The 25,701-nt window shown below is 39.2% G+C and overlaps 1 protein-coding gene across 3 annotated transcripts; it reads right to left on the bottom strand.

The window, feature by feature from the left end:
• Positions 1-2,582: 2,582 nt before the first annotated feature.
• SANBR (SANT and BTB domain regulator of CSR) lies at positions 2,583-25,043 on the bottom strand. Of its 3 annotated transcripts, none has more exons than XM_072927396.1 (21): positions 24,843-25,043; positions 21,424-21,589; positions 19,415-19,601; positions 16,910-17,003; positions 15,662-15,900; positions 14,299-14,357; positions 13,491-13,651; positions 12,581-12,667; positions 12,350-12,460; positions 10,430-10,553; positions 10,107-10,259; positions 9,777-9,922; positions 9,305-9,404; positions 8,782-8,814; positions 7,555-7,654; positions 6,484-6,578; positions 6,335-6,363; positions 6,167-6,240; positions 5,453-5,541; positions 5,001-5,092; positions 2,583-4,585 (listed from the first exon to the last, which is right to left on the bottom strand). In XM_072927396.1, the coding sequence occupies exons 2-21, from the start codon at positions 21,571-21,573 to the stop codon at positions 4,549-4,551; spliced, it is 2,160 nt and encodes a 719-aa protein (XP_072783497.1). In that variant the 5' UTR covers positions 21,574-21,589; positions 24,843-25,043; the 3' UTR covers positions 2,583-4,548. The 3 variants fall into 3 exon arrangements, with proteins under 3 accessions (XP_072783497.1, XP_072783498.1, XP_072783499.1); XM_072927397.1 differs by having other exon boundaries at positions 6,484-6,575; XM_072927398.1 differs by lacking the exons at positions 2,583-4,585; positions 5,001-5,092; positions 5,453-5,541 and having other exon boundaries at positions 5,550-6,240.
• Between the last annotated feature and the right edge of the window lie 658 nt (positions 25,044-25,701).

Raw genomic sequence — 25,701 nt, 5'->3', positions numbered from 1 at the left:
GGCAAAGGGACCAGCACTGCCTCTTTTGATCTCGCAGTGATGGCGGAGTATCTTCACATAACTGCTCCAGAAGGAATAAATCCAGAATTCCTGTTTGAAAACTGATTACTATTTGATGTGATAAAAGCAGACACCTCTTAAGCATGTATAGTACTTTACAGATACTACACACTGAAAATAAGTACAGCAGGCAGCTAGAATATTTTACTTCAATTAAGTTACCTAAAAAAAACCCAACCCACCAATATTTTAATCTTGTAGAGAACATCAAAGACTACAAAAATGGAAACAAACTACATGATTGAATGTATCACTTGTAGGTAAATATACCTTGAATTGGAAGGAGCAACTGAATACACAGCAAGGAAACTACTGCCAGCCCAAGGTGATTGTGCCAGCATGCTTAAACATTGTGGACACTAAAGTAATTACTGTAGGCTGAATGAGAACACAAAATACAATAAAACTGCATAAAACAACTAAAAATAAAACTACCATTTTGCTGTCCTAACCTTGAATAAATGAAATGTGGGAACAACTCAAGCAGAAGCAATTAAAGAAATACTAAAAGAAGTTTAAGCATAGGTACCATGTTTTTTGATCAAGGGCCACATGCAGCAGTGATTATGCCTTCAGTGGTGTTATTTTTTGCTGGTGCCAATCTCAGGTAGGCAATTTTCCTCCCTGGGCTGATGCTTCCCCATATCTACAATGGCCAAGACTTTGAAAGTTTATGTGGCAAAGGAGGAAGGCAGGTCTGTGCATAAAACGTCTCCTGTGAAGAAGAAAAAAAGAAGTTCCCTTACCTAATTCACCAAACACCTTCAGGCTATCACAGCCAGGCCAGAGCCTACATCATCTGATATTTGTTAACCAAAAAGTTCTAGCAACAAATCCTCTTGACCACTGGAAATATTAATGTGCTGGATGCCTTAAGCCACTAATAAAGACCTACTTTTGGATATCCCAAAGCAGCCTCAGTGTTCTCTGGGAGCTCTCTTAGCAAGAGGGTGCCCAGAGAGCTGGAAGCTCAGCCATGAGAGGTTTAGACCTTAGAGGATCTAACTCTAGCAAGATCTCCCAGATTATCCATGGGGAAACAGCCCAAAAGCTGAAGGAAAAAGGCTCCTAGTGTACATAAACCCCTACTGGCAGGTATAGGATGAAAACTGCTGCTGAGATGCAGCACAACTCTGTTAATTCTCTCTTTGGAAGCTGCAACAGTGGTTTTGCTGTGAGGGTCTTGGTCTAAAACAACAGCAGGACTTCCCAAAACTTGGCACTTAATGCCCCTATGATTCCCAAAGTAGAGGAGCTCACAGTCCTGTTGAGCTTTGCCAGTTGATGTAGCCTTCCAATGAGCTGATGGATCATTCAGCCTCCACCATGGTGCTGCTCAGAGACAGGACAAGCCCCTGACCTCAGGGACACAGCCATTCTGTGCTGTCACTTGGCCTCAAGCCTGGAAAAGCCTTTGGCTGCTTTTATTTATAGATACAGCCAGAATGGGATTCGGCAGTAAATCTATTCCTATGATAAGATAAATTTAGCATGAGTCAAGTCTTCTTTACTGGCTCAAAAGTGAGACTTTATCATGGAGGTTTTTTCCAACCCAAAGGATTCTGTGATTACCTAATTATTAAGAAATAGAGGAAAAAAGCTCAGAACACAGTGGTAGAGTTCATGAAGGTTAATTTTCACTGAGCTGCAGGAGGAATGTCTGCGCTGTTCTCTTGGAATCAGGAATAATTTAAGGTGTTACACCAGCCTGGAGTGGGGAGTGAGGTGCCTAAATGGAAGCAGAAATTTCATATAGTGGCTCAAGCAAGCATCTGATGCACAGGAGCAGTTTCCCAAAACAATCCCACATGTCTGAGCACTCAACAAGAACAGGAAACAATGATTTTAAAAACACTGATTCCCTTCAGGCCAAGGGAAAGGTGTTACTCAGTCACATTAAACATGCCCATACTATTCACAGACTGGGGCAACCATATGTCCACACTTCTAACACAACATCTTTTTCCCTTGGAGCCGACACTGAATTTAAAATTCTATCCTTTTCTCCAAGATTTCTGGGCATCCAGGAGACAGGCACAGCTCCAGAGTGCAGTAAATTCATTTATACCCATATGTGACAGCAGGATGTACACTGTAGCCTTCCCAATAGCCCAACTGCACAAATACAGGACATCCATACAGCAATTCCTAGAAACAGAATCATGGAAACAAATTGTATTCACAGATTGTACCATTTAAACAATCTGCACTGTGACAGTGCAAAGCAAAGTTATATTTTTTTTAAACATAGCTTAGTCTGACATTTTGCATACTTGGGTCAGTTGTAGTGCAGGTCATTGAGGAATTTTTAGTCCAGCTTCAAAACTTGAGCAGACAAAATTTCTTTTTAAGTTCTTGTAGTTTGGAGTAGCTTTGCATTTAATGATATACTGTTCTTGACAGATAAAAAGCCTATATGAGGATGCTGCAATTTAATCACAAATACACATGCATGATTGAGACCATCAAACAGTATCTATGGACATAGCTCTTATAAAAGCATCTATAAAAAACTCACACACTTCTTAAATTAATAATTTTTATTTCCATTAAACCAAGACAAAATTTCAAAATTAATACAAGATAAAAATTCAAGGTGGTTGGCATGGGGAAAAAAGATAAGACTGCACATCATGTATATTATTTGTATATGCTCAAGAATATTTTTGCGCAAAACAATACTGGCATGTAGAACTGGCACTTCCCCACAGAACAAAACCAGCAGAATTTTCCTTTTTCTTCTAGTCAGTAGTTCTATGAAAACTAAACACACATACATGCAGCCTGCAACTTTCACCACAGGTTTACCATGGGAATTTGGAACAACCCTCTATCAGAAGTCACAAAATTGTAGCAAAACACTTTTTCTACTGCATTTTTCATATGTGATGGGTTGGTTAATACTTTCAACAAACAACAATCAGTTTTCCAACATTGACTACAAGTGCTTCAAACTGCATTAGAACTTGCAAACAGGCCTGAGGGATTCACAAAGCCTCATTTATTTGATAACAGATTAAAGCACTCCTGCAAAGTTACAGCTCCCACTTGATATCAAAGCCATTGAAATCCAGTTTTGCTTGTTGGTTTCACTGGGCTCCAAATTTGCTACAGCACTGGACAAAACACACAAGGAACACTGATTGTTTCAATAAAAATCTTCCACCTTGACAGCAGTATTTTCAAGTATTGCTATCCTAGTCTTCTAACCCTACCAAAAATCATCAAGAAACAAGACAAAAAAAAGCCCAAATGGAGAGAAGAGCATTTAAACACATCTCCCTCTCCTTACCCCACCCCGCCCTCCCACCCAGAAACTTGCTGACTTAATTCCAAACTCACAATTTATTGTACAGCCAGGAGTTGGAATAAGCTTTCCCTGAGCTCTCTTTCTACCTGTTTCAAAAAGTCAGAACGTGTTTCCTTGAATTCAGCCATCATTATTGTTATTATTATTATTATCATTATTATTGCCATTTTCTCTGCTAATATGCAACATATTTTCTAGGCAAGTTATTTCATTTTGGTAGCCCTGGATTTGTGGTCTATTGCTCCAAATACAGAACTTGAAAGTGCATCTGACTTCTAAACAGTGTTAATCAGGCAGGTTTCAGGGAGTAACTAGACCCAAAAGATCTACATGCACAAGCCTTTGTAATGATACATCTGTGTTGAAAGGTGCAGTTACTAATCTGCTCAGAAATTTAGTGGCATAGCATCAGTTAGAGAATGAACTGCTTTGCATCACAAGGTTTGGGTTTTAGAAGGGAACAAAGCACTGTCCTGTGCAGGAGGGGTCACGAATGGGGATGGGTACAGATTTCATTTACAAGAAAAGCAAGCGGTTCACATGCAAGATGCAATGCTGCACCATCACGGCACTGAGAGCATCTTTGGAGGTCTAGTCCCTACCTGCTGCCCACCTTCAGAGGAGTGGGAGTTGTGTGATGTACATAAGGAAGCCTCAGAACTGCATGAAAATTTTGTTTAAACTAGTCTAATCACAGGTATTGTCATGGACTTTAAATGCAAATCCCCAGAAGACTGACCTAAAATGTACCATCAAATACAACACAGTATAAGTACACAATGAGGCTTGGGTTAATGCTGCTGACTGCATTCAGAATTCAGTAGTCTTGCTTTTTCCTTTTCAGTATTTCTAGCATACAAAAGGCATATTTGTATCTTCCCTCATAAATAAAGTTGATAATTTAATTTTGCAGATTTATAAAATATCTTCTATGCAACTTAACACAATAGCCAAAAAAAGGCAATCAAATTTAACTTTATCAAATAATATATTTACAATTAAAGTAAGTACAGACCTTATTGGGCTTGCATTCGTTTATAACACAAAATAATTTACAAGGTTTAAAGTAATAAATAAGTCACGGAAAGCTTTCAGAGATGTGCATTCTCCATATGTCAGAGTGCAATGGAGTTTCAGGAAGCAGTAATGAGTTCTGGCTAAAGCATGTCCATGATTCCTTATGTCGGACGGCCTTGACCAAAACGGGTTTTTGTCCTGAGTTAAAAACACATGAGAAACATATTTACATTATTAATGTATTTTTTTTACATTATTAATGCAGGTTTTTGATGTGTAGGGTTTTTTTTGGTTTTGTCCTACAAGGTGGACAAATAACAAGCTAAAAACTTTGGCTAACACATTTCAGTTTTCTGTAATTTCCCAAAAAGAAAACGATGTTGGAGCTGCGGTGAACCTCCCCCCAGCATGGCTCCAAGAGTTTCATTCTCCCAGCTCTACTGAGAGACCAAGGAAAGCTTCTGCACCTCATGTGGCTTAACTCGGTGGAAGCTGATCCATAAGAAGTGTGTGAAATGAAGCATGCTTTTCTTAAAAATACTTTTTTAAAGCCCACCACCCTCCACACTCCCAAAATCTATGAGTTTTCCTTGCTTTTATTTTAAAATCTTACCTGGGATTCTTCTCAGCATTGCTTTGACGTGCACTGACCTGTGCTGAGGCTTTTATCTGAGCTTCAAGTCTAGAATAAATGCCTCCTGCATACTGGAATCCAGAAAAAAAAATCAAGTTTTGACATGATTTCAATGTAATCAGTGACTTTCCATAAATATCACTAATATTCAGCACAATCTGTGGCATGCTTTTGCCCATTACACAATCCAGCATTGATATTTTTACATCCATTCTATTTTCCATGAGCAGTTTTTAAAATAAGCAAACTTTAAATATGATCTTAAACTTCAAACCTTAAAAAATCACGCTTGAAACAAAATTAAGATTGGTAAAATTAATTCTATAGCTTAAGTATTGAATAGATGTTATTTTCATTTGTGTTTAATATTTTTGTTAACCAAGGTTCACTTCAATTCTGCAAACACTACATTTTGCCAGGACAAATCTTACTTCTTTGCTGTCTTTGGACTTGACTCGATCAAGGTCTCCCAGTCGCATTTTTATTAAGTGCCCTGTGATCTCAGACATTCTTCTCTGATCTGTTAGAAATAAGGAAGGATATTTAGAACAAAGGTTTTTCTTTGCTACTGAACACAAGCAGGATTAGACACAGACTTCAGTGATACTAGATTTTGTAATTTTTTTAGTTCATATAAAAATCTTGAACAACCAGGTTCCTAAATCCTGATGTAGCCTCAGCAGCCTTGGTAGATACCAGAATCAGCCTGAGGCACTACACTGAGAACAAATTCTCAGGAAATACTTTTGAGGCAGAAGTTTTTAAAGCAGCAAAATCACACCAGAGTTTCAGGAGAGATTAAAAAAGGCAGAACAAATTAATCTAATTCTGAATCTTTTTAGTCAGAGAGACTAAGATATGGAAGTGGATGTTTCTCTGTTTATCTGCACAGACAACAAAGGATGCAGGAAAAAAATAGCTGCATAATTTTATAATTATGAGATGACACAATTATCTGTGTAGGTTCTGTGCTGACATTCCAAATAAAGCACATAAATCACACAAACACCCCAAATCCCACTGCTGTATCTGAGATTCAATTCACCCAACCGGGATGTAACTAACTGAATTTTAAGAAAATTAACTGGATCAGTTTCTTTGCATAATGTTAACTTTATGAAAGCTAAACTCATGCAAGAGCAGACCATCTTCTCTTTGAGCATCTTGGTTGTATCTCAGGGACCTGGAGGCATCCCATTTGTTCTGCTGCATGCTCACACTGCAAGAGAAAAGTGCACACACCCTGTTATCAGGAACAGCTTAAAAGAGGGAGATACTAAAATGTATTCTCAAGGGCTTTGAAAATGACTTACATGAATGGAGAAGCATCTCGGGAACTTGACTGTTGAAGAAAAAAGGCAACACATTTAATGTGGTTTTCTAAGGTCAAATCCAAAACTTAGAGAAAATTCCTCATTGTTTAAGCTAGCCAGAGAGCCTGGATTCACAGCTGTGATTTTACCTTATCAGATGGCTTCTCCCTTTTCTGAACACTAGGTGAAGAAATTGCTTTCTTTAGGTGCCTGTAGGATTTCTTTAATTTCTCCTTTCTTCCTGCTAATGGAAGAAATGTCTATTCATACCCTCAGTTACTTGGAATTTCTCAACTACAGAGCTACTAAAGTATTTTCCCCCTCTATTTCTTTTCAAATAGTGTAAATCAACAGTCTGTTTTCCTTTTATTACTGTTGCAGGCACACTGACACACATTACTGAAATGCTTTTCTATGAGAAATATACAGAAACTTGAGTATGCATTTAAAAGGCAGAGTGATTACACATAACAGCATACATTTTTACATCTAAGAATTAATGCACATACAAGCAACACTTTAGACCATATTAATTCAATTACTAAATTCTGAGCCATATCAGATCAAAAAAGTTTAAATTTAAATTAAAAAATTTTCTTTCAAAATGTATATATTTTTTAAAACACGTACAATTCCAATTGCCCTTTGCGTAACAACAAAAAGAACAAATCAGATTAATTCTCTTCCAATGAATCATTAGTAGGGTGAAAAGGAGAAGTTGCTTTTTGGCTTTCCATGCTCCTAAACCAAATAACACATTAAAAAATTAATAACTCTTTTTAGATCATATAAAGTTTAGCTTCAATGCAGACACGATTTTTGCTACATTAACCAGTCATTCCTCTGTGTAATCAAAAGACAAATATGCAAAATTTTTTTTGCATGTAAAAGTAGTCATGTAATTGCTGCCTTTTCTTCCAACATTTATTACATGAAATCTCATTAATTTGAGAGTTTCCTGCAAAGTAAGTGCTAGATAATTCCAGGGAGTTCTCAGACATTAATAGCTGCAGCTTTTCTTGTTTTACAGTGACTTTTGATGGCACTAAGCAGTGGGGTGATTTGTATCTAACCACAGGAAACCTAGAGATAAAATTCAAGTAACTTTGAATTTTATTTTTGAAACACTTAATATTCAAAATCTGCTTACAAAGGACTTTTGCAGCCTCAAATCCCTATCTGATAACTCCAGAGACGAGGACTGTAAAGACTTGATGTACCTGGTTTCTTGCACACTTCTTCTTCATCCCCCACTTCATCCTCTGTGACCTCTGAGCCCGTGGTGTACTCCTCCTCTTCAGATAACAGTGATTGCTGCTTCTAACCAACACCAGGAGAAGCCAGAGATTAAAAGTGAGGCTAGTTTTCTATTAAATGATATATTAAATTTGTCTTGCAGGTGCTGATATCCAGCATAGTTCCCTATCACAGTGACCAAAGAGTGCGTAATTCCTAATAGATAGGCACAGAATTATGGAAATGTTCAGTAACGTGATGTTTACATTGTTTGCATATACACGTTTATCTAAATAAGTGATAATGAGTGCCTAGTAATGAGAAATGATGAAGCTTAACAATGAAGACGTGAAGCACCTCAGACCAGCCAAGAGAGACAGATACTCAAAACCTTGGATATTTTGATTTATGTTTCTGCCAGACTAAAAAACTATTAATAACTGATGCATGCAGTGCTAGTGTGGCTTGTTGCCATTTACAAAAACATTCAAAGGTGTAGGATTTGTAATTTTCTCTTCTTCCCCCCCCCCCATTCCTCCTCCCCCTTTCCCACGCGTTCCCCCTTTGTCCTGCGTCCCCTTCTCACTCCCACTCCCCCCGCGGTCCCTTGTCCCGACCCTGCGTTCCCTTATCACTCCCCCTCACCATGCAGTCCGGTCCCTGTCCCCCGCCCCCCCTGCCTTTCCTTTCCCCTCATCACACAGTCCGTCCCTGCCCCCCCCCTCCCCCCTACCTTTCCCGTCGCGGTCCCCGGGGTTTCACTGGCCCTGTCCCCTGCCTCCCGTCCCATTGGCCCCGGCACGGGGTATAACCGAGCGCCCCGCTCGGTGCCTCGGGAACACGCTTCTACAATAAACACGTGTTTGCACCCGAGCCCCGTGTCGCCATTTCATCTGTTCCCGCGCTAGAACTGAGCCTCGCAGAGCCGAAGGGGAAAAGCGGCTGCTGCCTCTCCCCTCCTCCCGCCGTGCCCGCCCGGAGCTGGTCTCGCACGGCAACACAAAGGAATTTCTCATTTCTATTAAGAACAAAGTAGTACTTCACACTTACCATACTTTCTTGTAAAAACTGTTGCTATACTGCAACCTCCAAATTAAAGCAAAAAAATACATTTTTTGTCTCATTTATTAGAAAATAAGACAAAAATCAAAGCTAGTTCTTTGCTAGTACAGAAGACCAAATATTTAAAATTAGTAAAATATTTTACTAACCAGCTGCAAAGTCCAGTTCTTCAGAGACAAAAACTGTAGTTACAAAGAGAAAAAAAAGGCATATAAGAACTAATAATATTTCAAATTAAAAAGTGAGAGAATTCTACAAATAGGAGTGGTATGTTACAGTACAGCACTCTACACTGGTAACTTCCAGGCCTCCTCCCATTTTGAGCTCTGAATTTTGGTGGAATGATTAAGCTCAAATAATTTGAAAACCACTGACCAATTAAATGCAGTCAATTCATGTTTTAGTGGAAGCAAGCTTAGCATTAAAAATATTTACAGTTGATCAAAAAATCAGTCCAGGATCAGGAGGGAAGTTATGTACTGAAATATCTCCAGCAGATATGGAAAAAGTTTTGCCTATTCACCAACCATTTTTTTACCTATTTTTTACCATATTTTGTACCTATGTCTTACTCCAACAATGTATGGGGTTTATTTTTATTAAAAGTTGTTTGAGAACTTCTTCAAAAAATCCTCATTATTAGAAGAAAAGAAGGAAAGCATCAGCACTCACAGCATTGATTTCTCCAGTTTTAGGGCCCCATGGTGTATTTGGTTCTACAAGCACATCACATTCAAGGCCTTTGTCATCACCGAGCCCAATACCAGAATCGCTTAGAAATACATAAAGCAAAAATAAATATTTCTATTCCACTGCTTCAGTATTAGTCTCAATTCACTCAACATGTATCAAGAAAGCAGACAGACCTCTGAGTCAGACACATAACATCTTGGCAGCAAAACATTAAAATATAAAGATAGCAGTGAATGCTTATGGAGGTTGAGTGACAAAAAGCCTGCTTGAAAAGTGAAAGGAGAAAGTACTTGTTCTTCACTTCCCAATTCCCAAGTAAACAAACAAAAAGAAGTTACCCTTAGAAAGTTCTATGACTCATTTTGAAATGGGAGAGAACACCAAAGTAACAAGCACACATGTTCACTGTTGAGGGCTAAGTTATTTCAGTAACACAATACAATGTTCTTACCTATTCTCATCCTTAGTGAAAGGAACAACTATAACATCTCTATGATGCAGCAGGTCATTCAAGATCTGAGCAGTTTGCGATGCCAAAGCATCCCCCTCTTCACTTTCTGGAGGTAATTCCACCATATGATCCCTCACTTTGCAGCCCTGCAATACACAGAGGCAGAAGATAAAATATTGGAGTTTATGGGAAGAACTGATTCCAGTCAGTAAAATAACAAAAGTTTAACTTCTGAATTACAATCCTTATTTTGGAGAAAGATCCATTTTCCTAACATACTTTTGCCCACCCCACCACGTGCTTTGCTCTTTTAAAGGAGAGCTGAAGTACCTTTGGGAGGGTTGTAGGGTCAAACCGAAGAACTTTTTGGTTACAACAGGGATACACTCCTGTGCCAGTTGAGCCCAGAGCACTCGCTACACCTGGATAAAGAACTGGCTGCAAATGGTACTGGCAGTGGGAGAATTCAGTGCACAGGAAAGACTACATCAGCAAAAAGACAGAGAGTGAGAGGTGAGATGACCTATGGAAATAAAAATTGTGCACTGTAAAGAACGTGCACCTAGCTTTATTACCAAATATTATCCAAACTGCTTTAATCCCTGCTTCACCCCTCAAAGTCACCCACCACAAGCCAAGTGAAATTACCTAACCTGGTTACATCTTGAGCAGGTCAACCAGTTGACAGTCCCCCAAAGACGCCAATAAACATCCCGCCAGGATTTCATTTCCTCGTGAAGGCCAATTAAATACTCATGCACTTCCCAGGTTTTGTCTCTGAAAAAGCAAAATATCAGAGTCTTGACTCTGTTTTGATCCTGGTACCAGAACCACAAGGTAGAGAAAGAGCAGAAAACACACTGGTGAAAAGGCTCCAGTAGTTACAACAGGAGGGATGCAATGTCAGACTATAATTACTAAATTCAGAGCATGACAGAATAGACTTTATTCTTTCAGAACATCTTAAACTTACTCATAACAAAGAATTACAGCTTGATTCATCTCAAGATCCATACACTGCAAATTTACAAGCTAAGATAAACATCTTCTATCTATTAAACTGTATTTCTTAGCTAAGTAATTATTGTTGTGTTATCTGTAACACAATAATGTTACAATAATTATGTAGCTAAGAAATACATTTGAAAACACAAGCTCATGCCCTTTTGATGAAGGTACATACCTGGCAGTTCTAGTATTAAAAATACAGGACTTTGTTCCTTCCTTGTGATCAAATGAGACGCACCTCTTCAGAACTCAAAAGAGAACGTGCAACTTGCAGTGGGGCATGTTATCTTCAGAAAGAGCAGATAAAATTTCCTCCCAATTTTAAGCCCTGGCCTGAACTATTTTTATTAAATGTGTGCCTATCCTAGACTAAGCAAGCAGCACATCCAGTTGGAATTCAGTTCTAGGCATCACTAGAGGACCAATAAATAGAAACCTATTTTTAAATCATTAAAGATAGAACTGTATTAGCTCCTAAGCCTGAATTCATTAGTGGCCAGCATCACTTCTCAGAAAATATATTCTGTGTAGCAAAGCATCACAAGTAGCACAAGGCAAATAATTAGAATCTAGATAATCCCCTGAGTAACTTTAAATCCCTGTACATTTATCTGCTGGGAATTGCAGAGCAGCCACATAGCAGCTTAAGCAAAGTAATACAATTAATTAATTTCATGTGACTAATCACCAATGATCTTAAATAGGTCAGGACAGGGGCACAGGATTTGGTTCTATGTAGATGCTAGGCAGAACTTAACTCCACACCTTGGAATAACTGGTGGGAGCTGATATGGAACTGTTCTGGTTGTTCTGAACAAAAGGGATCTGATGAGAAAGATCTCCTGTCATTAATCTCCCACCATTCTCCTTAAAATGGGCATGTGGGGAAGGAGGGAACTGCAGCTCATTATGGACTGATCTCCATTAACAGGAGAATCCAGCTGTTCACAGTCATGGAGACAATTCAATTAAACATTTGTGCAGAATGAATCAAGCTTACATACAGAAAGGTCCTACAAGCTCCTCTGACAAACACTTCAGGAACAGAAAAACAACTGGCAAAGTTTATTTATAGCAGCCTTTAAGCAGGTTGAGCATTTGATAGTACAAAGTCAGATTAGGAAACGCTATTTAGGCTTTCTTTGCTGGCATAGAGGGGTCTATCCTTCACTAAAAAACCTTGCAGAAATGCAGCACTTTATTCAATCTGCCATCAACTGCATACATCTTAAAGCCATCTGATGAAAGAAGTAGCTGAGTATTTTCTATTTAAAGCAGTGCAACCCAAAAATAGCCCTCACAGTAATCATGGCTGCAGTTTTCCCATTTCCATTCAGCAGCAGCAGCACTGCTGAATGAATTTCAGTAGAACATCATCATAATCACATCCCTCCTGTTTTATTTTTTGCTAGGTAACACAATAAGAATAGTAAGAAGTTAAGATGCTTCATACACTCTTCACGTATCTGTGACTTAATTTTGTAATGCATCTGAGTATGTAGTACTTCTAAAATCACCCAAAATCAGAGTTGAAGAAACATTTTACATATGTACATATTCACTACCTTATATGAACATAGACAATATTCCCATGTTGGTCTATGTTGATTTTTCCTGGTACACAAGGAATTCTCCTTTCAGTTTCTTTGGTTAGCAACTTTTTACATAAACAACACCTAGGTTAAAAAAAAAAAGAAAAAAAGACAAAGAAGGAAAGAAAGCACTGGAGTAAGAGCAGGGCTTCTAAGAACAGGGACTGTCCTTGCTATTGAAGCAGCCATATAAAAATGCCATACCTGTATAAAGTTGCTGCATTTCCTCTAGAATCTGGATTTACATACTCCGGATCAAAGAGTCTCTCAATCTTCTTGCAGAAAAGTTTACTATTAATGATAGCAACACAGCTTACCCGTTAGAAAAAAAACTGAAAATTGCTGTATGTAGAGTGAGATTAACAATCACATTCTGACAAGCCCAGTCACTCACAGAATCTAGCTTTTAATATAATTTTCCTTTAAATTATCCTCTCAATCCCATGTTTACACAAGTGTAATAAAAGTGATAATTTGATTTTTTCTTTATTAAAATGCTTGCCAATATTAACTGCCAACTTCTACCTTGACTAAAAAACCTTGAATTAGTGAATATTGCTGTGAAGCTGTACTTCATTCTAAGATTAAGCCTTCATCCCTACAGACTAAAATCCTCCCTGACCTTCACCCTGCTTGTCTGTCAGTCTGCATTCCAATAATTGGCCCTTATCTTGATACTAAGCTGGGATCCTGATGTGTGAAAGAACATTCAGGCATAACTATTCAGGCTCCAAGCCATCCTGAATTCTAAATCCAAACATCCGAGTTCACAGGATGCTGAAGCCAAACCATTCTCTACAAATTAGGAGCATGTCATCCCATAAAAGTTTTCTCCCCCTAATCCTTGCTCCCATGTGAGAATTCATTAATAACTTGCCCATGCCATGCTGCTAGTGTGGCCTTTCCATTTGCCCATTTCCTGTAAAAGCTCTTTCCTCTTGCTCATGATTTTAGTATAAAGTTCTGAAGTCACACCGTTATATTCTGCATTAAAAATACATTCCATAGAATATATATAATATATAATTTCAAATGGCACAGTCATAGCTGTAAAGAAATACAATCCCAAAGCTCAACAGCACTTCAACAGTGTATTATAGGGCAAAAAAGTTACCTCTTAAATTTGTCTCTTTTGTCCTTCAACTCTTCCACCTCATTGTGCCTGAAGAGATCAGCAATGCGTGTAACAAGATTAGCATTGATACAGTTCATATTACATGGCGTGGCTACAATAGCATTCATATTTTTGTGACAATAATTAATACATTTCTCTACCTAGGAAAAAATAGAAATATGAATGTTAAGGAATTCTGGACAACAAAAAAAAACCCACACTAATTGCTTCAAGACTTATTTTAAGTGTGGTGTTTTGGAAAACTATTTCAGTTTGACTTCAAAATAAAAAACAAACCTCAGATTTGCCTTAAGTTGATCCTGAATAACACAACCTAGTTTATGTTCTCCTCAAAAAAAATTCAGTAACTTTCCAATTGCTTGTTAAAATAGAACCACAAAACACATGGATCTCAACTGTCTTCAACAGTAGAGACTCACAGTGCTTTACTGTGGGTCACCCCAATGACAGAACTTTTGACAAACATTTTAACCAAGTCAGCAGCTATTCCTTATACAGAGCTGGAAAATCAGATCCTAAATTGCAGGCATATCATTCAAGCAAAAAAGGATATAAAACAAGCACTCTAGATCACACTATCACATTTAGAAATAACATACTCTTTATTGTATTGAGATTCTGCAAATATTGGATTACTGCACTGAATAGAAGTAGTGTTAAAAAACTCAAAATGTTCTCATTGCAGCACCTGTTTATGTAATAGCTAAAGCACAACAAACAAGCTGTTAAGACATCTGGTAATTAACTGTGCCCTCATGCCAGAAAATCAATTTTTCTTGATACTTACTAATGAATCCATCTTCAGAAACTCAGAAGAAATAAGGATTGAGATGACATTTGATGGTTCTAGAAGGCAACAGAACAAAGGAGGAGTTTTTTACATGGATTTTTTTTGTAATTTCACATCCCTCCCACTTCAAATTTAGCATCTGTGTTAGCTATTATTTTAGCAATCAACTTGTCATTCCATCTTCTAGTATACAGAACCTTTAACCATTTTAAGAAATAAACTTCTGGTTTACCATTTCAGTGGCCAGAGTAGGACTATAACCTGGAAAAATTATTAAAATTGGAAACCTTATTAAAATTGGAGAAGGAATTTTCACAGATACAATGACTAAACAATTACACAAGATTAACTTCCATCTGTAGCCATCACATCCAGCTGAGATTTTTTCAACATAACCTTTGCATTGCAAGTTATAAACAAACCAAGAGAAGAAAGTTACATTTTAAAAAGTGGTAGCAAAGACTCATTAAAAAAATTAAAAACTCGCCTCAAAATCCACAAAGGTCTTCTACCATTGTATGGGGTTGCATTGAAATTGTAGAAAACATTGCAATTGTACCAACAGGGAGCAGAGGAGAAACAAATAAACCAGTCATCAGCATTTAAAATCTACCACTCTGTCCTTGGTCAGAAGAGGTCTGAAGAGTCTTAATAAAAAACATCACATCCCAAAATATATTAGGGCTTTTTTATTGCTTCAAATTTCAGCATGTTTCCTCAAAGCTGTCAGTGCTGGCAAAGCAGAGCCATCTGCTGAAATGACCAGAAGATGTCCGTCACAACACTCTTCTAACAATTGATGATGCCTTATTAAGGCTGACCTAGAATAGAGACTAAATGGAGCTAAAGAATAAAGTAGGGATTTATTAAAAGGATCTCCTCAGTGGATCCACCTTGGGCAGCACAAGAACCCAGCCAGGTCTGCACCCCATGTGAACCCAAAATGGTCACAAAAATGGATGACCGGTCACGGGGTCTCTCACTTTTATAAGTTATGCTCCATTTGCATATTGGAGCTAATTATCCAGTTATAGCTTTAGGTCATGAAGTTCCATTCTTCTTGTTTTTCTCTCTTCAGTCCACCATTGTTTATGCTCTTGGGCCTGAAATTTGGATCATTTGTCCTTGGCCCCCAGCTAGAGAAGGAATTGTTTTGTCTCCCTACTCTGTGAAGAGAGCTCACCATCCCTTAATACCATACCCATACCATACACTACAGCAGCACAGAATCTGAAAAATATAAAAGCTAAAAACTGAGGCGCCACTGACAACAGTCAGAAACAGACTGAGGCCAAACTGCAAGCCATTCATCTTCAATTAGTACAGAATAACAAACCTAAAAGAAATTATCTGCTTTTACCTAAAGTGGGTATTTCATTAGCCTCAGACTTCTTGGAGTTCCTTTTGACATATCTTATCAGCCAGTCAAAGATGTGAACGTCACAGTGCACAGATATGTCCACCTCCTCCCAGCGCTGGGCATCCACTGACAAATACTCAGCAAAGTATTTCATCTCTGAAATCAAAAGATCTCGAGGACACACAAAATCTTCTTTGAGGTTTTTGGCTTCATCGCACACATGGATCACCATATTTGGCCTCCAAAGGAAAAAAGCCACAAAGCAAATTAGGAGTCTAAGCCAATTAGGACACAAAATCCCAATGACTTAATCTCCAACTCTGGGTCATGCATTGCAACACTGATGTCAACAGGGTTTTATTAACAGAGGGAAAACAAATTGCAGTTATTAACTATTAACAGAAACTGTTCTTGGACATATGAAGAAGACAGAGGCATATCATCTACAGATTATTAGGAAGATTTAATTAAGGGAGCTGAAATAGAAAATTTGTAGCCCCATTCTCCAATTTTGTTACCTGTTTGTTATAGGATACTACCCGAATTACATGGAGAACTTGCTTTTTCTCCCTTCTCAATTTTCTTCAAAGAATAACCAGACATAGATGCCTAAATCACTGAGGCACGAAGGACAGTAACAGCAGTTTTCATCAGTGGAAATTAAGATTTGGTTTATTGTATATTAAAAAATTTCTATTATTTAAGAAATGCTTGAAGCTAGAATTAGTAAATGCTGTCTCTACAGAGAGATGCTCAGGTTTCAAACAAACATTATTCTATGTGTAATTATATAGTGTGGAAAACAGGGATATGTGATAGAATAAAAGTGACCTGGATGGCTACTGGAATTCATGAAAAAATTTTTCATTTACAGCTCTTTTCCTGCCTTTACATAGGACAAATCTAGTTCAAGAGTATTTTTAAAAGTGTAATTGAGCATCAGTCTTGTTTCACTCCTTTATAAAACCAGGTATGTATCTCATTCCTGCCACAGCAGTGATCAGTCACACAGAGGAACATAGATTTATAAATATCTTATTGCACACAACAGCTTCTCAAATCAACTCCTTGAATTTCTGCAGCAATAGAAGGTTTCCAAATTTCTTACAGCATTTATTAGGCTGTTTCCAGTTGTTTTCTTTCTGGTAGTAGATAAATTTCAGCAATTTAGACATCTTTCTGTCAATTCTATGACAGAAATCATATTCTACAATCCCTGACATAACAAACACACAAAGCTCTTCTTACCCCTGGGTTTCATCAGTGCTTTCTCCACTGTTATGTACAGGATCTTTCTCAGATTCTGAAGAACAACTCCTTGTGGAGGCTGCACTGGGCCTTCCTTCAATGTAAGGAAACAAGGGCTGCATTAGAACAAAAACTCCTGATTTTTTGTTCTTCAGCATCTTGGAAATGCAACTGAAGTATGGCTGTCATGGTGGAGGAACGACACAGCTAGCAACAAAAAAGGCTACTAAACAATCCAGATTCCTGCTCTGAGTGCCAGCCATGGGAGCTCACAGCAGCACCTTTGCTAAGCTGCCCAGACACTTGGCTACAGATAATTTCTGGCTTAACACTGAGCATGAGACTGACGGCCTTGGGCACTTCCTTCTGGGAATGTGACCCCTTCCTTTAGCTCTCCTGGTCTGCTTTGTGGGACGTGGCTCCTAAGATCCTGCCACACCAAAGCTTCTGCCAGGACATAAGTTGAGACCAATGTCACTCCTTACCCATCATGTGCCAGCTTTGGAAATAAGCAGCTTCTAAAGAGAAGCACAGAACACTCTTAGGATGTGTTTGTTTTTGCCAGATTTCTCACACATGTGGCTTAAACCAGCTGAGCATATCAAACAATGTTCAAAGAGAGCAGACCAGGAAATTTGCCTGGTCCTCGAGCTACATCACTAAGGTTGTTCCAGGAATAAAGGACAGATGCACTTCAAACAGTTCATCTTCACAAAGGTACTACAAGCAGTGGAAAGTGCTGCCTGCAAATACATTAACAAGTCCATTGTGAACACAGTCATTTATTGAAGGCAATAATGCTGACAAGAATATGCAACATAGCCAAATTAATGAGGACATCTGAACTTCACCATACATGGCTCCATATCTTTTTTTTCCTCCCCTCCAAAGCTTACAGAGTGATTAAGCTTACAACAAATCCTTTAGGTAAAAGGCAGTCCTCTGTGCTTGTTTACTGTCATGAGATGTAATCAGAGGGACTTACTAGCAGTTTGCCTTATAATTACCTAGTATTAAATGAACTTTTCTAATTCAGCCAAAACCAGAATCCAGCTCAGAATGAGTACGGTCTGATTTGCCTTTTCTTGCTGTTACTCATGACTACAAACTGCTAACAGGCCCAAAACTCTTGATCCTAATCAGCTAACATGAATAAATCCACTAGGAAGCAATTAATTAAACAAAAAACATTTACAAATAGGATTGTCTCAAATCCCCAATTCTGAAATGTAGATGTGTCTCACAAATACTAAGAAGGTGGGTTCACTCAAGCCTGTGAGAAGAAAAGATCTATTACCTGATTTCATACCAACAAATTACACTCAAATGTTTTATCCAAAGCCACAAAGAAAACAGATAATATAAGGCTAGGATCTTGTCAAAGGAAACATTACATTAGTGGACTTGACTGCATTAACACTCATTGTATCTATTACATTTTTAGAAAGAAAACATGCACTAATTGTCTTAAGAATTCTAGAAGCAGAGTTAGCTCGTTAACTGCCTCCTGGGAAGCTGTTAATCCTGTAAACAGAGACTGTGGGTGCCAGCAGCATTCATCCCACATCAGGCATGGAACCACATAATTGAAAGCTGATGGGAAGCACTTCCAGTTTTGACCCTCCATGTACAGTTTTCCAGTATCATCCGTTGATTAGAGTTATTAAAAACATTTTGAATAAAGGTCAAACAGGTGTTTTTCTACTACAAAGAAAATCAGTGAAGGACATTCTAACAGAGAATATGTTGTTTAAACACTTCACTGTCATCTTAATTTTTAACACAGAAATTATTTATTCATCACTGAAATTTCTCATGCAAATACATTTACCAAGTTCTAAAGTCACTGGAACATCTCTGTACTGAAAATCAGAGAATAACACACACATTTAATTACAACTTCTGACAGAAGTAGTACAAAAGGAATTGTTAACAATATTTAATTGTGCTATGATTGAATTTACAATTATTTGGTTTGGTCCCCTTCTGCCCAATAATTACTAGTACACATAATTGACTAAGACACATTTTTTGTCACCTCAAGATTGTCTTGAAGCAAAAATTAGCTACATTTTGCTCCAACTCCTCTGTACCTGTCCATTGCAAACACAGGGCTTGTAGTTAGAAGAGGAAGGCTTGCCCTCAAGGGATCACCTCCTCAGCTTCCTGCAGCTTTTCTTCACAATACTCTCCAGTTATTTTAATAATGCTGCTTAACGTGACTGCAAATGGCTGTAGGGTTAACAGCACACCATCAAAAATCCGAAACAGAATTCAGCAGAAAGATTTATGCCTCTTGGAAGGACAAGTTACCTAAAAATAACCAAGCAAACATTGATTCTTAAACTAAACTAATGGCAAGTGCCTTGTTGTATGCATTATATTCATACTTGACCCTCCAAAGATGAATAACTATCATTCCTGGGTGGACTTAACCACTCAGGACAGAAGCATGCACACACTGATTATCAAAGCCAATATAGTTCAGAATGACTAAAAACATACCAGTTATAGTAATGGAATCCTGCCCCATAGCAGGCTCCTGAAACTCTGTCTGTGAATCAAGCAAGGAGGATTTGATGTACGTAGCTAAAGTTTCCACAGGACTCCCACCAGCAGCCATCAGGGGATTATAGTGGTTGTCAACAGGTGAACTTCCACTGCTTTTTAGCTCATCAAACCTTTTTGCACACTGTCACAAGATTAAATGATAGGACAATGAAGCAGTAGCTTTCAGCACATTTTTAATAACTATGATTTGAGATAGATGCTGTATTGCACATTTTTGCATGTGAACAGTTACTGATATGAAACTCATAAATGCTTCCTATGTTATTAGTGGTATCAGTATATATAAAAACAGTAAAATAATAGCTACCATAATTAAATACTCTGACAGAAAGAGAAAAAATAGATAGAACTTGTTTCCTTAAACCCTGTGAGATTTTAAGCCCAGTTTTCAAAGAGAAAGTTATGGGGAGACTTTGAATTCTCATTTTGTAACTAGTTCTTTTACCATAAACATGGTCAAATATTATTAAGAGTGGCTATAGAAATGGATTTGACATTATGATTTTCATTCTAATTTGGACAAAAGGGACTGCTGCCTTCCACTGCAATTCTCTAAACTTTCCATCCTCTGTTTTGGATGAACTTGAAGGTCTTTCCAGTCTGTAAATTTGTACCAACACAATCATAATTATAGGTGTGGTTCAGCAAAGTCCTACACAGAGGTAACTTGAACATACAAATAAATTTACTTAATTCTACAGGTGCTCCTCCTGTGACATAGGTGTGGGGCCCATTAGCAGCTGGTTTTATTTATTTATTTAGGGTTGAGTTAACAGACACGTCATGCCAGTGCCCCTTTGGGCCAGGGGCACACAGAGACATCCTTCTGATATTCACAGTGTCTCAAATTTGTAATAACAGTCACATATGTACAAGAGATAAATAAAGGGTTGTCTGTACTTTTATCTGCCTCAAACAGGGACTCAACATATTTGAGCCATTCAGTCCTGTAAAAACAGAGTAATCAGAAATGTACTAATCAATCATATGAATTGATGTGAGGAGAGGGCTCACTGATATTGTTATTTTATTTGCTTAACGTGCACAGTGCAAGGTGAACAGTAGAGATGCGCCCAAGCACTCTGCCAAGCACTTTGAAAGGCAAGTAACATTCCGCAGAAGTTTCTACACCCAATCCTTCATTTTTATGTTTGAAATACAAGGTTACAGCAACGCCTAATAGCACTGCTATAAATGTGAGCTGACACACTTGATTAGGTTTGCAAGAAAGTCAAGACCACTGTCATGTTTTCTTTCAGCTTTGCTGAATCACAAGGGCAAAAGACATTTTTTCTTAGCTTACACCCTTTCAAGAAATGAAAAAGTCAAAATTATTATTAAAAAACCCTACATTTTACCAGGAAATTCAGCAATCCAGAAAGAGAAATGAATATACGGAGGTTCTTCCAACTCTACTCCAACCAAAGAAAGAAAAAATCCATACTTTGTAGGATCAAAAAAGAAGCAACTGCACTCCCTACCTAATAGAGATCTCTAACCCTTCCTTGTTTAGAGTTTTAACAACAGGCATAGAGAGTTATTAGGTTTCCTAGTAAGGATACTACATCCTGCACAGGGTTAGTGGGTACTGACATCCTTTCCATCCAAGTCTTAGCTATGGAGTTTGGAATGCAGTAGCACAGCTACCTTTTTTTTAAGTCCACTTTTTAATTTTTCCTTTCCACTGACTTTCATTCTTATTCTGTGTAAGTTCTAATGAAATACAATGCAGAATGCATTTCTCAATTTCAATGCTCAGGTTCTGTAGAAACAAAACCCCCCCACCTCCTTTCAATCTACTGCTCATTTAACATTTTCAATTAGTGCAAATTACTTCAGGAAAAAAAAAAATCTTAACTTCAATTTCCCTCCCTCCAAAGAAATGTTTTCTTCATCATAAAGCATCGTTTAAAGCACACAAATTCTTTGATTAGTGAACTCACTTCTTTGGATGTATATCCTGGAACCAGCCTTGCCACACTGTCCCAGTTGATAGGCTGAGGAACACCAATGAGGGAACACAGGATCATATCCAAAACCATTTGGTTGTTGTCATAGGGGAAGTTATTGTTTTCTGAGAATCCACGACTCATCTTTGGCTACTTAAGCCTAGAAGAGAAAGAGTTTTCAGCAAGTCTCACTGCATGACTTGCTAAATTTGATCTACTTTACCTGCAGCACTCCATAAATTACTGGGGGAAGTGTTCACCACAGCATTAAAAGTCAAGTATTGAAGCTTTTTGACAAAATTTACATATTCTCAAAACCCTGAGGGAGAAGAAGATGTGCAAAGCACACCAAACCCAACCCAAGAGCAGCAGGTATTATCCACCTTTCCTCTGAGCTGCTTCTTTCCAGAGGAGAAATCACACCCCTGAGGGCTCCAACACAAGAGAAAGGCTTCCAAAATCTCAGAATAAACAGCCTAAACTACAGAGGGGCATTTGAGTGTAAATTTACTCACATTCAAATACATTTGTCTGTTCCTACAAACCTTCCATTCTCGGCTTTGGTCTCTCTGGCTCTGCCCATCTGCTCAGCACACCTGACTGCCATTATTTAGAAGCCACGCTTGTCGGAGCCAGGAAACAACATCTGAATCTCGTTCAACTCTCATCCCCAACACCTGACATTCCCAATTCCTTATTAGCCAGGATGAGTAGCTCCAAAAACCTCTTATTCCTCAGCTTTAAGCTGAACACCAGAAAAAAACCATATAAGGACAGCAGAAAACACTTTATAAAACAGGATTACATTTAATTTGCTTTTTTAGTTTTTCCAAATGGATTTTATGTATAGCACCAGTGAACAGAGTAAAAGTTCAAAGTACTGATTTAATTTATGCTGGGAAAGAATAGTGGGCATTAATTAAAGGTTTCATGTTCAAGTAAAACACAGTCAAAGAGCTCAGGAGGGACTTAGAATAGAAACTTAATAACAGAATTTAAAAGTCACGCACAAACTTTTGACTTACCATGCAAGAATTATAGAGAATTTGAGAGAAAATACACCTAGATAACACCTGATAACTTGTTATTAAAAGCATACTATACACAGATGTTTCTTTTGCACCATCTTCCTAAAAGAAAAGATGCTTAAAAGACACAAAATAGCAGCCCTGGCCTTTTCTCCCTCTAGAAGCTGTTCCAGCTCTTTTTTCTGCTTGTTTTGTTGGTAGAAACAAAAATCACAGCAGCAGGCAACTGTAAGCTTTCATCCTCTCAAAAGAGCAGCTGAATTAAATCAGAAGGAAAAAAACCCAGAACCCACCGAGAGAATTCTTTCGTTTCCCACAGTCATGAGATTTAAAAAGAAGAAAAAAAGCCACAAATCAGAGGACAAGTCCTATAGAAAATTTCATACCATTTCAGCAATCCTATCTAAATAAAATCTGCTGTAAAATACGCCAAATAGCCAGTTTTAAAATAGAAAGGTTGTCACAGCTTACACAAGCCCAGAATTCCGTGTAAAATAGATGCCACTGGCAGGTAAAAGTGGATCAGTCCCTGTGTCCTCATCCCTCACCCTGAGAGCACTTTGAGGCAATGTCACTGTGTTGATTCTGTGGTGGAGACTTCTCTTTGTCAGTGTGCAGACAGATGTCGGTAGCAATCACATTCCAGCCCCAGAACATCTCCTGTTTCCGCTGTCAGGAGGAGAAATAACAGGGCCAGGACAGGTCAGCACCGGTGGCAATGCCCAGTGGTTATGAAACACAGAGCAGTTCACGCTCTATCCAGGTTTTCAGTTGATGTAAACACTTTGACACGCTGTTAACCGTAAAGAACAGTAGCAGAACATTGAAAGTGGAGCTAATTACACAGAACAACCCAACCACTGGGAGTGGCTCACCAGTTACTCTGCACAGGCTCACACAGCCCCAATCCTGTTATTTCACCCACACAGATTGATTCCTACTGCATGTCTACTACTATCTCAAGTATTCCCAAACATTTTAAAATTACTTCCTGTGGGCAGCCACCCATGCCCAATAAAGACCAGTCCAGATCTCCATTTCCCAAATAACATCCTTCCCTTCATGGTAATTTGGCAAAACTTGTGCTAGCTCACACACGGAGCAGCTGGTTTAAAAATATGTTTGGATGAGATAAGTAAGTGATGGAGTATTATAATCCCATGCTTTCCCACCATAAAATAGGCTTAATGTGAGTAGAATTACCAGCAATGTCAATAGTCCATAAATCACCATTTTGAGGGCAAGTGCTATGGGATGATTACACTGGGCAAAGAAAGGAAGAGAGAAGGAAAACTTTTCTTCTTTTTTTTTTTCCTTTTTTTTTTTTTTTTGAAAAAAAAAAAAAAAAAGAGCCTGTAATTTACAGGGGAAAATACAGAGTGCTTCAGTGGTAACAAGTTTACTACACATTAACCCTGTGGACCATGCAGCAGGCAGAGCATGAAGGGATGACAGGTGCTCTAAAACGTGATGACACATTCAGAGTGAATCAAGTCTTTGTCTCTCATACAGGTTTCTTTATTTGCTTATTCTGCACATTAAAACATGGTTCTGTATATGCTTATTACTGCAAAGACAAATGAAGGAAGAGACTTAATTACAGGCATACAGTATTTTTATTTCGATTCTGGAAAGAACATGGGACTCCTCTTTGCAGCTTTACACATGACATTCAGAATTTGCCTTTTCGTCCTTTAGGAAACCCTGTTGGAAATATAAAGACACATGCAAGATTCTGTCTCATGCAAGAACTCTCTAAAAGCAGCAACATAAAGCCTGTAAGAAATCATATTCTTAAGACAAAAAGCAACTCCTACAGATTCTCTCTGCTCTGTTACTGCAAGGAAAGCTCAGGTTAACCTCCTCAATTATGAACATTGGAGAAAAAAAATAGTTTCCAAAATATTTAACTCCAACCAAGTAATTTGAGACGTACAACACAGGAAGATATGTGAGAACAGAAATTCCTATTAATACTCAGAATTCCAAATCAAATGGTGCAAAGGATTCCTAAGAGTTAATTCATTATGGAAACCCACAATCTGAATAGACATTTTTATGTTTTAAAGCAAATCATTAAAGTAGAAAAGAATTACTACCCCTTGCAGGCACACAGCCTGAAGGAAAGGTGAAGATGGTGGGATGGGCACGAGTTTTCATCCACAGCCCTGAAACGCAAGGAAGTGATGGTGCAGAATGAGGCGGCGAAGAGGAACAACAGCAACTTTGCTGCTTACCGGCGTACCAGCCAACGTTAAAAATTACAAAGCGTTTAATTTAGAAAAATAAAAACCTCTCTCAGACAATATACAAGTGCAGCAACCTCAGAGCGGGGACCCCGACGACCCCTCGTGCGCTCTCCACCGGGACCCCTCCCGGGCTTACCTGGCGGTTCCCAGGCGCGGGGCCAGCGGGACGGGACGGGACGTGCAGGGGCGCTCCTTGGGACGATCCGGGGCGGGCAGCAGCGGGACGGGGGTTCGTCTCTACCGAAGGACGAGCGGGACCAGCGGACACCCCGCCCGCACCCGCCGCGCCCTCATCTGCCGGCACCGCCCGGCCCCGCCCTCAGGGGAGGGGCGGGAACGCCGTGAGGGGGGCGGCCCCGCCAATGGGCGCGGGGCGGGTGCTGAGGCCCCGCCCCCCGCACGCCGGGCGCAGCCAATGGGGCGGCGAGGAGCTCTCCCGCCCCGGGCGCGCGGCGGCCCCGCCTTGCCGCAGTGCAGCGGCGGCGCCGGCGCCCCTCCCGCCCCGCGCGCGGCGTCCGGTTGCCGCGGCAACGCACCGCCCCGCGAGGCGTTCCGGTGGCGTAACGGCGCGCCTCGCACACGTGACGCGGCCCGGCTCCGGTCCCGCTCGCCGCGAGTGACGTCACGCCGGCTGGCCCTCGCTCCGTGTGGCGTCACGCCAGCCCTCTCCCTCCGCTGCTTTCCGAGCGGAGCCCGCGGCAGGAACTCCGCTTTCCGCTGCCACAACTCACCGCAGCATTCCCGCCTGCCACCGGTTTCATATCCACAGTTACCCACAGGATAAGCTAATGCTGGAATATTGCTGCGTTATAATGACACCCAGTTATTCCACGATGAATAGAAACCTGATGGTATGTCAGAAAACTGGAATGTGCTTTTTTCAATAATCTGTGCTATTAGGCAGAAGTCAGTCCCCTCCTATTTATTTTTTAAATAAGAAACATTATCAGTATTTGAGAATAAACAAAAAAATCAGTGTCTTAAATTTTACTCAT

The sequence above is a fragment of the Taeniopygia guttata genome, chromosome 3 (assembly GCF_048771995.1).
Source record: "Taeniopygia guttata chromosome 3, bTaeGut7.mat, whole genome shotgun sequence".
Taxonomy (NCBI): Eukaryota; Metazoa; Chordata; class Aves; order Passeriformes; family Estrildidae; genus Taeniopygia; species Taeniopygia guttata.
This window is presented reverse-complemented; position numbering and strand designations above follow the sequence as displayed.

Bases quoted from the DNA above. Each gene is read 5' to 3' on its own strand.
- SANBR (XM_072927396.1), bottom strand. From the start codon at position 21,573: ATGAGTCGTGGATTCTCAGAAAACAATAACTTCCCCTATGACAACAAC. The intron at 5,542-6,166 runs GTCTGCTCTTGC...TATTTCTAACAG, and splicing joins AGATGCTCAAAGAGAAGATG to ATCAGAGAAGAATGTCTGAG. The intron at 5,093-5,452 runs GTAAGATTTGTC...TCTGGATTCCAG, and splicing joins AGTCCAAAGACAGCAAAGAA to TATGCAGGAGGCATTTATTC.